Consider the following 13,937-nt stretch of genomic DNA (forward strand, 5'->3'; position numbering starts at 1 on the left):
TGCCTAGCTATATAGCTACATGTCTCTCTTAAAGCAAGGAGTTAGTCTGCTTCTCCTCTCTTTCCATATGGTCATAATGCTTCTGATCTATTACAAAATTGTCACCTAAGAATAAGTCAATAAGCCCTCAACATGTCAATGAAACTGGCAAAAACTTCAGAGCAAAACCCGGATATCTCAGGTTGTATTTTAAAGGAAGAATAAGAATATTATCGCCTGCTTTTGGATTATAAAGATTACCTGTAAATAATATTTAGTTCTAACTTTGATCATGTTTACAAGCGTTTGTGAGTTCAGAATTATGTAAGATCCACCCCACTCCCCAAATGCTGCTTAACTGGTGTAGCAGCAAAAGCAAATTCTGAATGGTATAGTTTGAAAAGTTGTATTTGCCATTCATCATCTCATCATCCTTCTATAATTTTTTTTATAGAAGCAGAGTTTTACACCCTGGGAGTCAGACAGACTGTACGCAACTGCAGATATCTTTCAATGATCTATTATTTGATGCCACTGCTGAGTAGGTGGATAAGCTGTGGTATTGTTTTTGTTCACCATTCACACAATTTGCTCTGTTTGGCATAGCTTAAAAGAAGGTATAATCAGGTGGTACTGGTCACCTTATAGCTTACATGAATTACAGCACAAACTTTTCAATTCCGTACACTGATTAGTGCTTCTTTGTATGAGATCTACAGAACATGAACTATGAACTATTTTGATGTGGTAATAGAGAGAGTACAGACAGGCAAAGCCTGTCACATGACTTATTGGTTATTTACTTCGTTCTAAATCTAAGTGTAGGATTTGAGACAAGTCTTCAAAGTGATAGCTAGAGAATTTTGCAGCACCTACAAAATTCATCTACAATAAAAATGCTTTAAGATGACCAGGTGAGTAGGGTGTATATAAAACAACCTTTTTGCTTCAGTTCTTCAGATGTCCAATGTAAGCATTATCTGAGTATAACTATTTTTACTTTGAATCACTGTGTCACTGAAGTGTCTGGTGCCTTACCTTCTGTTATCATGATATCATGGAGGTCTAAAATATTATTTGGAAGTTCTTCCAGTAATTTACATTCAGTCATATTTGGTTTCTTCCAAAAAGCTTGTTCAAGTTCAATATTAATTGCACTGAAAAAATAAAACCGTGTACATTGTTACAAGAAAATTGATGTTCCTCACATTTCCCATTCAAGTAGCTGAGAATGTAATTAATTAGCCCAATTTTGAAAACTAACTTGCAAGTCAGCTCTGACTTAGCACTCATTTCCCAGAGCCCAAATGCCAGAGCAATTTGAAATGCATCTAGAGGTATTGGAGGGCAGAGAGCCATGAAAGGATGGCACAAAATGCTACGGTGCATCTGTTTCCCCTCCATGCCCAAGCAGAAAGTCAGCTTCTTACTGTGCTGGCTTGGACTGGCTGCAGGTGATGGAAATGATGCACTACTCCCTTTTCCTGCAGGCTCTGCTGGACTGGCCCTGTATACTATGCATCTTTCTTGGCATGCACTGCCAGGACAGACCACCATCTGGTTCCCCATCACACAAAGCTTGGTGCTCCCACCCGTTTCACACACAAGAACCAAAATGAGATGATCTCATCACTCACCAACTCCTTTGAGCAGACTGCAGAGGGTTTTTCTTGCAGCTGACCTCTGTTTTGGTAGCTGGACTTGTTAGCGGCCAGGAATAATTTCCCTTGTAGGTTGTGTGTGAAAAGCTTTCTGGACAATCCATTAGTGCTGAGGAAGAAATACATAAAAGCTCTTTAAAAAGATTTAATAGTCAAAAAGAAGACCCCTCTGACACCCAGGGACCCAGCTGTTCTCTGGACCTCCTTTCCTGATGGGACTGAGCTGTAATTTGCAGACTGGATAGGAGTATTTTACAAGTTTCTCAGCTGCAAGAATAAATTTTGCTTAAATATTTCACCTGTTCTATGACCTTCTTCTCTTTTGTTCTACAAGGTCAGTTCTCAGGTAAAGTGTTCATTTCTCAGCACCACAAACTGTATTTAATGACACTACATCCTGCAGGCTTCTCTAATCTATCTGAAGGTGCTTTCTTACTGCCCCTCCTTATCCCATCAGTGTCTTTCCTCTAGGCTTGTAGTTTAATTGTCTGCAGCTGATCTTTTGTAAGTCTTTAGTATAAAGTGTGGATTAGAATTTCAGGTACAGTCTATTAGCTCCTATCTCTGGCTTACTTCTGTATTTTAAAGAGCAATAGGGATTGTAACCAAACCAACAAAGAGATCATTTGCCATTTGAGGCTTGGTCCAATATGCACTGGCATTAAGCAAGTGTCTGCAATGGGTTTGGTTTCCATGTTTGGCTCCGGTCTCCCTCAATAGCCAGGCTCTGGGCCACCAGCTATGAGCAGGGGCTCCTGGATTTGCAGCTGCATCAGCCTGACCTTCCCTTCATGGCAAAGGTGCTCAGACCTGTCTCGGATTCAGGATTCCAGTTTTACCTTACCTCGGTTTGTCTGGAACTTAGGTTTTCGGTCTTGCTGTCATTGCATGATGCTCTGCAGCTTGTGCATCAGATGAGGCCAGCCTAGCTACTGGTAGCGATGTTTTCTAGCCTTAACCATTCCACAAAGTTTCAATTAGATAAAACTCTTGTAGCCAGAATTACAACACATGGGATTTCAATGAGGTTTCAACGACATATTACCTATTGGCTTGACAGCCACATCTTCAGGCTTCACAAATAAGGACAGTGGTCCCTCCTTGTAAGTGTCATTCAACAACTGTTTGATCTTGAAACTCAGCACTTCTTGCATTTCAAGTGATGTAGCCTTTATAATGCCCTTACAGACGTAGCTATAGATATAATACACAAACAAGGCTACCATATTAGTAACATTTTACAATTGTAAGTGGCTACAAAATTAAGGAATAACTCAGAAAATTATATTGAATGGGACAATTTATGTATGTATTTTGTTCACCATAAGTGCAATCCTATGACAAATGCCACCAAACGCCACCTCTTCTATACACTAGTACCTTATTGCTGGAAATGCTTTCTAAAGTACAAATTATTGGGAATACAGGTACAAGAATCTATTTATAGTTTCATGGTAAATACCTCAGAAGATTTCCTAATCACATTATCTTGGCAAAGGAACAACTCTGTCACAAGTAAGCATTTTTCAACCATGTTTTAAAGTTTGGAGTGAGCTAGTCATAAAACAATGAGGTACCTGAGTACTTCTCTGTCCAAACAAAGGTAGCAGACTCCAAGGCTCCCTGGAAAACTGAGACTTAACTAAGTGCATTCAGTGGCTCCGCTGGATTCCAGCTTTTTTCTCCTCAAAACAGCTATTCTTCCGGATAACTACATTTGCTGGCTTTACAAGGTTTGGAAAGACTGTATCTCAATCTTTGAGTGGCTTCAGACGTGACAGAAGGAAACAAAAGCCAGCTCTCAGTTGTGCATGGATCACCTCAATGGACCTCTAATTTAACTGAGGGCTAACGAGTGAGGTTTCCTTTGGACTGGGATGTTTCATGTGTTTCTAGCTCACTCCTGTTTCTACACAGTTGTTCCCCACTCAGCATGGCCTTTGTAAACCATCTGCAGCCCCCTGAAGGTGATGGGAACCCAGCTTTCCTTTCTTTTCTGGCCTAAGGTCAGAAGGCAGTTAGGATTTCCTACAGAAGAGGTGCATGATTCATCCTGGCAGACTTCTGGGGCACTGTCCACCCACTGTTCTGGCCCCAGTGAAGGATGCTGCTCACAGCCAGCTCTTAGAGTGAGTGCAAACCTCCCAGCTTGCCATGGAAGCACCTGGAGCCCCCCAAGGTATAGGATATGAGAGGGAAACCTTGGATGCTCAAATACATTTCCTCAAGCCAAGAATTACTGTGGATCTGACTCCACATGTGCTTTTCTGGTTTAGACAACTAAAGATTCCACACTTACTCTGAAGCTAAAACAGCCGAGAAGGGGTATAATTCCTCCTCACCCTAAAAATGAAATCAATATGAACTACAGACACCCAGTTCATAACCATGGGTCTTACCTTTGTGACATCTGCTTTACCTTCATCTTCTGTTCACATAGAAGGACACAAAAAATTAGAAGATGGTTAAAAATCAACTGGCACAACTTGGATTTTAAGGAAAGCAAACAGTAGAAACTCAATGTGCTCATTAAAATAGATCCTATTGCTTTAAATGTTACTAGGACTTGACTCTCTAGAGTAGCTTTTGTTTCACAGTACTTCTGGAGGTACATCAGGATAAAGCAGAATCTCATAGTGCATTGATGCTGCGTCATGCAGAGAGCAGAGCAGATCTATATTTAATGCTGTTCAATGAGTATGCTCACCAGAAGGCTATTGCAAAGTAGTCTGCTTGCAGATAGTGCTGGGCACATCCAGCATTCCTTTGTCTGCACAGAACATATCAATATCTATTGAAACATAGTGGCTCTCCAGCCCAACTATTTACATGGGGTACACCTACCAGATTGAAGGTCAATATTTAATAATTTCAATAAATCACAATAGTATTAGCATTTACACCATGCAACTACTATATCCTCTGTGCAGAGATAAGAGAAAGTAAGTTTTTCAAGCAGAAAATAACACATTACATACATGAGCCCTCTTATAGACACTGCTTTGTGGATAAATACCCCTGCAAACAAAAAAGAATAGAATAATTATTTCACAGTAAGCATATAAATAGACCATGCCCCATTCTGCTATCACTTATAAAAAATATTTTGCTACCACAATAAGCCAGACTTTGCAGCAGAAAAGTCATCTTGAATTCATCAGAGGTGCGTCGACATAAATCGCCAAGAACAAGTGCCGTAACAGATATGCACCCTGACAAAAAACGCTTCTTCCAGAATGGGACCCACCCTTCTCTTACGGTTTTCCAAGTCGGATTCACCCCATGTAAACAGTGCAGAGTGTTACTGCGTTGTCATTTGTAAAGCAAGCAGTAACTGTGGAAATCAGAGACGATAGTAGGAAGTCAAAATATGCATAAAATGATAAAACTCCAAGTCTGTACAAGGGATCCTTTTATGAATTGCTAAATATCCCTCTCAGCTGCTCACAGTTCAGATATGAATACAGCTGCATTGGGCTAAAAGCTATGGAATAGAGGAGTCATGCAAAAAGCCATTGCTTCTGAGCAGGGTTTTGGAACTAGAATATCCTTTCATTAGACACTGCCACGCAAGAGCCAGTGTGTACGTACTTACACAAAGTAGACAGCCCCCAGGGGTCTGTGACCCTCACTCTGCGGATGGACATGACCCCTAAACTCCTTCACACTCACACACAACCGCTGAAACAGGCCTTCAGCACTACTCACGTGAATGGACCCTGCAGGTACCAGCACTCTGCCCTACTTTCCATCTCCCACAAGTGCCAATTTCTGTCCTTTTTGACTTGCCAGCATGGCATACCAGATACATCAGCCCACCTGACGCATTGCTCACACACTGCAGAGGCAGCAAAGGTTTCATCTTCATCATCAACCAATTTATATGGCCAGAGATGAGGTCTCAGGGTAGCAGCAGCTACTTGCCTTGCATTAGGCAGGATATATATTTTCAGGTGAATGAGCCCAGTAAACAAAATGTGGGTGTTCCACGTGACCGCAGTTGTACAGATCTGGAGGGTTGGTTTATACCCGTGTCACGGGACTGGCCAGTTGTGAAATGGGTATTTGGAACCTGGCTGCAATTTTGCTCAAAGGACAGAGGGTCAAGGTGACACCACTTTACAGCCAGACGCTTACCTGACTTTAAAGTTTGTCACCACAAATTCTTCTCCAGTAAATATGATACTAAACTGGAAAGAAAACAATAACATTTTTATTAACTTGATTTATCGATACTTAATCTAGACCTGCTTGTAAATTTAGAATTGTCATCAAAATTCTAAATCCTGATGAAAATGGCTACAAATTTTTGCAAAATGTCAACACTTTTCCTTCCTTCTGAATTTAATTTTATCCTGTTAAAAATGCGTTGGATAACATGATTCTGAAACGCCACAATATTGTCACATGGCTCCTCATCTCCGTGTTGTCCCATAAGTTTGCATTCTGTACCAGCTGTCCTCATCATCTGATACTTGCTAGAAATACATGAGAATGAGAAAAGCAAGCTACTCACCCAATTTCCAAGAAGCTTCCTTGCATCATAGTAATCAGGAGCTTGCTCAGATTTGTAGAAAAGGGAAAAGTTCATGTCAACGTTAAAGAAGCTGACTGTAAGAAGAGAACATAAGTGAGATGCATCCCCTAGTTTGCACAGAAGGTGCCTGCACCCCTTCGTACCTCCTCACCCCTCCGTTGAACCACGGTTGTGTTTCCCATTCTCACAGTCACCGAGGCTCTTTGGGAAATCCCACTCTCCAAGTGTCCGAGTCTAGAAATTTTACTGAAGAGCCTAAGGGCCCAAGCACACGGCCAAGTTGTGACACCTTAACAAACAAATTGTGGTTCGTACTTGTGGGCGCACTACCTTGGATTTTACTGCCTGCTAAGAATGCATAGGAAGACACAGGAGGATCTGCTGACATACAACAGCTTGCTAAGCAGCAATAGCTTAAACATGTGACTGAGTATTAAATGGCCATGTGTGTGGTGTCAATCAGTGTCAGTGATGGTCGTGTCAGCATTTAAAACAGCCTCGTTTAGCACTTACGTGGAATGGTGCCATTGGTGCTACCAGTTGGGGATAACGGCAGCAGCGTGGGAGCCCTTGTTGATGACACTTCACTCGATCCTGCTGCAAGGAACATTAAAAGGCCTAAGAATCCACAGTGGCAAAAGTGTAAGGAAGAGCACAGTCCAGGTGAGAGAGAGATATGAGTCCTTCAGCGAAGGTCATCATAACAAAGAGCTGCTGTTGTTCCACAGACCTCTGCAGGGTGGAGGCAAAGGGGGAAAATACACCAGGGAGGGGGGGTAATTTCTCCAGAGGTAACTACAGGGTTACAAGGGAGAAAACAGGATTTGCAGAGTTTAGATCACGAGGAAGACCAGAGTCCATGCCGCATTATCTTTTTTCGTTGCTTCTGTCGAAGAGCAGTTATCTCTCTGTTCCCTTCCCCTGTGCCAGCCTTCAGGAAAAGGCATTTGTCAAACGCCGAATGCTGATGGCTTAACGTGCGGCAACGAATGTGAGGTGGACATTGATATTCATGGTCTCTGATTTAATGATAACCTGGCATAAGGATTCCCGTTATAAATGCTGGCCACCCTGCCTGTCGTTTTCAAAGTAAAGCACTCAGAGAATTCGTTCGCAGCTAATTTTCCTTGAAGTGAATCACTTTGTCAAACCAGATATGATTTTTGCATTTCACATGCAATCTGCCACATCACCAGGCAGACAAGGACAAAAGAGGTGATGTTTGTCACATGTACTACAGAAAATTGCAGTGAACCAAATCACCGTATAACGTTACAGGCCTCGGTGATGAAAGAAAAGCAGGATCACAACATTTTGCTCTAGAGGTACCATTTCCTTGCTATGCTGGTAATTTGTGGTTTTTTCTTCACTCACATGACTGTCAGAGACTTGACATTCTAGCTCTGACTAAGAGAAATAAACTTAACGTATGAATACAAAGCCAAATGTCTATGAATAAGGAATGTGGTTGGAAATAAGTAGGATAAGGCCATGCTTCATAAAACATTGTTTTCTCTACTGTAGTTCAAGGTAAGGAGAATCACCCATGCTTAAAATATAACAGCCCATCTCTGACCCATTCAAATCAATGGCAACACATCGATGGACAATAACAGAAACAGGGTCTGTTAACAACTTGAAGCCTCCTATTTTTGTCCTAAATAGCTTCAAATTATTTTGTGAAATTGAAGGGACAGCCGAAGTCAAAAGCCTCTTCTGAACAGGCACGCTACAGTATACAAGCTTCTGCTTCCTAGACAAACAAGCAATTTTACCCTTTACATTAAGCCACCGGCTGTGCGCTCAGCACAAAGTCAAACCAGAGTAATTTCTGAGTTCTGACTTCATGAACACGTAAAATTGGAAGTCCAGCTCTGAGCTGTCTCTCCAAGGCTGGCTCTTGCAGACTAAGCTCAGACCCTTCAGGCTTCAGCTCAGACCTTCAGCCTCCAAATCCTCCTTGGAGGTGCCAGTCTGTGTTTTGGTGTCACCTCAGGATCTAGCCGGTTTCAGCCCCTGTAGTATCATCAGCAGAGGCAGCAGGCTCAGAGCTGGCAGCGAGCTGAGCCAGGAGGCTCCCCCGTACCAGGAGGCAGTGGGATGGGGAGCAGGAAAGATGCACAGGCTGCTCCAAAGACCAAACTGTCCAGCAACCTGCTTTCACAGAGCAGAGCTCTTCGTAGCACAGTCTCTGCTGCTCCCAGTGTGTACAGAAAGCTGTAAAAATAACAAGCCTGCTTTTCCCAAGATGCTTGATGAATCTTGGGTTTTCATTTGGAAATCTCTCCTCTTTACTGAGGCCTTTTGCTTCTGAGATAGCACTAAACTGTTGGAAAAAAAAAACAACTAATTTACTCTGCTTTACTTTTCCACTAAAACACTAGCAAGTCCAGGAGCAAGCTGCCATTTCAAATCCGTGGCCTGCAGTAGGTCAGAAACATGACCTGATGTAATGGGTATTTGCTGATTCTTTATTTGGAAAAGATCCGCAGGCTTAGACCATCTAGCTGCAAGACAGACCTAGATATTCAATACACAGATCTCCTACCAATAGCCACTAACACTCTTTGACATACATATGAATATGCAGAAAACAAGAAGCCAGAAGTGTCTACTGAATTACAAGCAAAACCCTAGAGACAAAGGAAAACAACCCCTCTAAAAAAACCAGAAGGACCTGAAACTAAGGGGATGTGCTTTTCCCTCCAGCCCCCGTGCACACCAAGCCCTCCCCGTCCTCACAACACATACTACCGTGAGAATACAAAGAGCAAAACCCGGAGTACCTGACCCCCAGTGCTGCGGAGAGGCAGATATTCCAGCATCCCCAGTGACTTTAGTCCCACAGCTTCGACTTCTAGTGGAAACCTCTCTGCCTTCCTGTGGTGCGAAGCTGCAGAGATGGGGTCGGTGAGCCCCAGTGTGATACTACAAATAATTAGTCCCTGGTTTCAAGCTGACAGAAAATGAGTGTCTTGTTACAAGCTTTTTTTAAGAACTGCTGTCATAGAGGAAATGCGATGAGAATGCAGAAGGGCCGATGCTGTGCCGACATGCCCTACCACTGGAATAAATGCTTTTTTCTTTCCTTAGACAAATACACATGTGATATTAGGCTATGGTTTGTCAAGCCATAAACCAAACTGTTAGTACATCTGGGGTTTAACTTGTCCTCCTGACTGTTACAGTGCTGCAGATCCTCTCCAGATAGGAGGAATCTGCATATAGCTGGGTGATTATGGGCTCCACTCTGCTCCTGTTGTTATTGGTTTAATGTTTCAAAACCCATCGTCTCAGGGGTGATGTATGACATCACCCAGTGTCAGCCAGGATGAATCAGAAAAATCTGCAGGGGGAAAAAAATAATAGAGAAATGGCCAAATAAATCCCAAACCCATTTGTCGTGGTTTAACCCCTGCTCTCTCAGCTTCTTCTGCACCTGGCAGGGTGTGAGAAGCTGAAAAGTCCTTGACTTAGTGTAGAGACAACAACTACCTAGCAACAACTAAAAACATCAGTGTGTTATCAACATTCTTCTCATACTAAATCCAATACACAGCACTACAGCGGCTACTAGAAAGAAAATTAACTCTATCTTCGCTGAAAGCAGGACACCGTTCTAATCAGGAATGTAACTCTCAATGCCATTCTCATCTCCTGACAAATGAAGCATAATTACAACTTCACATATTCTAATTTATTTCTTTCTCTTTCTCATTACCACCTGCAGAAAACAACAATCTGTTTATTCTCACATGTCAAGGATCATTACCGGCAGGCAGGTGTGGGACTAGCCACCTACATCCTGCAACTTCATTTGCTTTAATTAACATGCATGTAATTCCATTCACGAAATGAGGGCTAAGGAGTGATGACAGATGAGATCTGAAGTTAGAAAAATACTGTGCCACTGACGTTTTTAACATGGATTTTGATTTGATAATTTAATAAATGGTTTACTTGGCATCCTGTAAATATGTATGGTTTCCAATAGAAAAGCAGCAAAAATTAGACCAACCAATAAGAGAACTGTAATAAATATATTTCTATATTATTAGCAGTCATTTTCAGATATTATATATTCATCCCTCTTCCAGATTATTTAAAATTAAGAAGAAAATCAGAAATCAGTGTGTGGGTGAGGTAGGGGGAGGAAGAGATGAAGACTGTGAGTCAGTGAGAGGATGAGCACACACACTTTTACTTCTACACTTTTAGCAAGGGCCCAGCCGAGCTGGAAAACTAAAGGATCATCTTCAAGAACTCTGGGAAAAAAGCAGAGACAGAACAATAACTTTACTTCTGCTATAACCCAAAGCCAGTGCAATTTCTGTGATAATTCTATCACTTATAAAAAGTCATCGCACCTTCTTAAGGCAGCTTCCTGCTACATTTATGTGAGAAGTTTCACTCACTTAGCCTAAATGAGTCCTGGCTTTCCAAAATTATTGTAGGATTTCCAAAACAAAGCAGGCTGCCCAACTTCCCAGCACAACTGCATAAACTGTCCACCGTCAAGGTGAACCAAGCCCTGTAAACTGAAGCAATGTCCAGGTCTATGTCTATAAACAACATATATAAACACGAGAAGCAAACCTTGCAGCTAGTAATTGTCATAGGGCATAAGTAACAATCTGAGTCACCACATCAGCATTGAAACGGCACTTCCCTGTGACATTTCATTACATAGCAACACTTTGGCACAACTATGTCTTATACACATGGTCCAGATGTTCTCACGTAGACTCCATATGTATGACTCCATATGGACAATCCATACGGACTATGGCCAAGCGCAGCTTCCCCTGCTTTATGTTCCCCAGGACATAAATCTCAGTATGTATTTACACCACTCACTGTTATTCCTACCTAGTGGATCATCAGCATGCTTCTGTGCAATAGCTAGCTCACGAATTTCAGTTAATTAAAGTGAGGAGATTTACAGTGGAAGCAGAGGTCTTGCCAAGATCTGACACATGACAGATTCTCAAACGTGATTAAATTTTATGGACTTTACAACAGTCATCTTAGTTATTGCTCTTGGGAAAAAATGCTCTCCCAGTGTGGAACACAATGTGGATCCAGTGGTTCATGGCACCATAGCCAAGAGTAGCCTCGGTGCCCGTTGGTGTAGTTCATCACTTGTGAGACACGCTGCTGTTTCTCCTTGCTGATAACCTTTGAGTATTTGGACCAACATTTTCCAGACTGAATGTCCAATTCAAGCTGCACTGGAGAATCCTAACTAGAGGAAATCACTTGGTTCTTGGGGACTGCTTTAGAGGGAAAAAATGCTTTGACCATTGAAAGTATCTCTCTAATGTGCTTTGTCTCACTAAAAAGCTGCTCAAATTCGTCCAGGTTGTTGTTTTTGAAAAATCAAAGTCCAGGAACGGTGAGTGGAGGCTTTGATTTTAGGTGCTAAACTTTTCATCAGCAAACATGACTAAGCTGCTCACAACTCCTTGCCAAGCAAAGTACACACCTTTCCCACAGAGCAAATGTGCCCGAGGGTAAAGGTGTTAATTGGAAAAGGGAAACTGAGCCTTCCTCCTCCCTCCTCATCAGATCATGTCCCTCCCCCCAGTCAGCAACACGAGTGGGGATATAGCTCAGGCAAGATGCAGTGCAAAAAGAGGACTGCCTGGATAAAGGCAGTGGGGCAGGGAGCCAAGAGACAGATGGGAAGGTTGTAATTTACAGCAATTGTTATTAGTGCCTGCATTCTTTGGTGCAGAGCGAGGGGGTGTGCAAAGAGGGAGGTGGGGGAAATCCCTCTGAGCACAGGTTTCAGCCACAGTCTGTGATTTCCTGATGCTCTTCTCACTGCCTTGGGCTCTGGTTCGATGAAACCTGGAGCAGGAGATGGGAAAGTGCAGTGAAGGCAGCGGGTGCTGTGCTTGAGGGAGACATGCTGTCTGATAGGACACTCCTTAGATTCTCAAACTGGACACTAAAAATGACCAATTACTTATAACTGTGCCTCTGCTTTCCCTGTGAAGCCATCATCTTACAGAGGATTAGTAAAGATTATTATTGTGGAGCACCTAAATATCATGGCATGTCATTAGCTTTATGTAGATTAGTCAATCAGTCAATTAGTCTCAGTCCTCTGTTTTAATACTTTGTCATTTAAATGCTGTATAGTACATACATACAGACATCAGGAACAAATGATGAGACAATACAAAACGCTGCTAAAGAGTGCTTTTCAATGAAGCAACATCCATCTAGGGCACACAACAGACAGGAGTCTTGCAGAAAAGCAATTACTATCATCTAACTAATGCTTCTAGTTAAATATTGTTAAACATATTTGAAGAAAATTTCTGTGTCCAGCCTACCTCGTTCAGTGCCAGGCCAGCTGAGTAGCAGGCTGGTGCTCCAGCAGAAGGATGAACCATTAGCAGGTTCATCTAAAAGATGCCACCTGCCGGCAGCCTCCAGGGGATTTTGGTGGCAGAGCCTGCCCCTGCCAGCTTTCCCTCAACGGCAACCTCTGTATCTGCTTCAAGAAGAGCCTGTGTGGAGTGAGTAGGCAAAGTCATGTGCACGGCTACAGCCCTGCACGCTCCCGGTCTCAATCACAGCAGCGGTGACTGGGAGGCTATTAGACAATCCCTGTTGTTGTCCTGAGCAGTGGAGGGTTCTCTACTCTCTGTGTGTGATCCTCAGCAACACACAAGCCCCAAGAAAAGAAAATGTCACTGAGACTCACCACAGCGCAGGTGACGGTCCACAGTGGGAAGGATGCTGCTGAAGTTCCAGTACCCTTCCTTCCAGCTGACAGCATTGCCCATGGTGCAGTCCAGCAGCTCTTCCCAACCCATCACACGGTCCCACATTTGGAAGTAGTACAAGCTGCCAATGAAGCTGTTGCTTACCCGCACAATAAAGCCATCTTTTCTTTTGTGCAGATGACCCAGCACCAGGCTACCGTTAGGTTTCAGGCACTCAGCGCTGCCAATGGTTTCAGTATGCACAAGATTACCATTGCAGTAGACCTCCAGCAGATGTTTCCTGGTGTCCCACAAGCAGCACACACTATACCACACAAAAATGGCCAGATTGATCTCAATGTCTCGTCTGGTGCCAAAAATATAGAGTCTTAACTGCTTGTTTTCTCCAGAGAGTCCAAGCTCTATGTCATTTATGTCAGTGGAGGTGTTGTTAGTGTCATAGGAAAATGCTGCCCAAGAGCTGACATTGGCCATCCGGTTTAGGTCAATGCACACTGTGAACTGACATAGCCGAGGGATGCTGTAGTTGATCAGAGACACATACTTGTCATTCCTTCCCAGTAAATCCAGTCTTTCTCCATGGAGAGAACGTGTTTCTGTAAGAAAAAAAAAACATTAGGAAGAAGGGTAAAGATGGGAAATAAAGTATCACTTCCAAAGAAGAAGCTGCAATATGACTTCATTTGGGTACTTCCCTGAATGATGATTAAAAAAATCAAAAGTTTCTTCTATTTCTAGTTTCTGTTGCCTTTGAAATTTAATTCTGAGACCACCCACACTACCAGTAAAGAGAAGATGAGTTTAATTCTGCAAAGGAAAAGTTGAAGTCCTCAAGACATGCCAAATAGGAATCAACACAGAATTCGTGTCTAGGGTACACATGATCCAGTATCAGCACAGGTGTCCAGTGCAAAGGTCTTGGTTGCTTGCAGAGTTTGTTTGGTTGCTTGCAGGTTTCACTCCCAGGTGACATATCACACCACTGACCTTCAGTTTTTAGGTCAAGGTTTTTGCTAAAAA

The 13,937-nt window shown here is 42.6% G+C and overlaps 1 protein-coding gene across 1 annotated transcript; it reads right to left on the reverse strand.

Moving 5' to 3' along the window:
• Positions 1-28: 28 nt before the first annotated feature.
• Positions 29-13,391, reverse strand: ADGRG4 (adhesion G protein-coupled receptor G4). The gene is made up of 10 exons (XM_054839677.1): positions 12,896-13,391; positions 6,691-6,774; positions 6,157-6,251; positions 5,778-5,830; positions 4,619-4,658; positions 4,040-4,068; positions 2,686-2,834; positions 1,617-1,749; positions 1,018-1,136; positions 29-105 (listed from the first exon to the last, which is right to left on the reverse strand). Exons 1-10 carry the CDS (start codon positions 13,389-13,391, stop codon positions 29-31), a joined length of 1,275 nt encoding a protein of 424 aa, XP_054695652.1.
• Positions 13,392-13,937: the final 546 nt, after the last annotated feature.

The sequence above is a fragment of the Grus americana genome, chromosome 12, assembly GCF_028858705.1.
Source record: "Grus americana isolate bGruAme1 chromosome 12, bGruAme1.mat, whole genome shotgun sequence".
Taxonomy (NCBI): Eukaryota; Metazoa; Chordata; class Aves; order Gruiformes; family Gruidae; genus Grus; species Grus americana.

Bases quoted from the DNA above. Each gene is read 5' to 3' on its own strand.
- ADGRG4 (XM_054839677.1), bottom strand. From the start codon at position 13,391: ATGGCCAATGTCAGCTCTTGGGCAGCATTTTCCTATGACACTAACAAC. The intron at 6,775-12,895 runs GTGAGTCTCAGT...TGTTCCTTGCAG, and splicing joins GGACCGTCACCTGCGCTGTG to CAGGATCGAGTGAAGTGTCA. The intron at 106-1,017 runs GTAAGGCACCAG...ACTTATTCTTAG, and splicing joins TGATATCATGATAACAGAAG to GTGACAATTTTGTAATAGAT.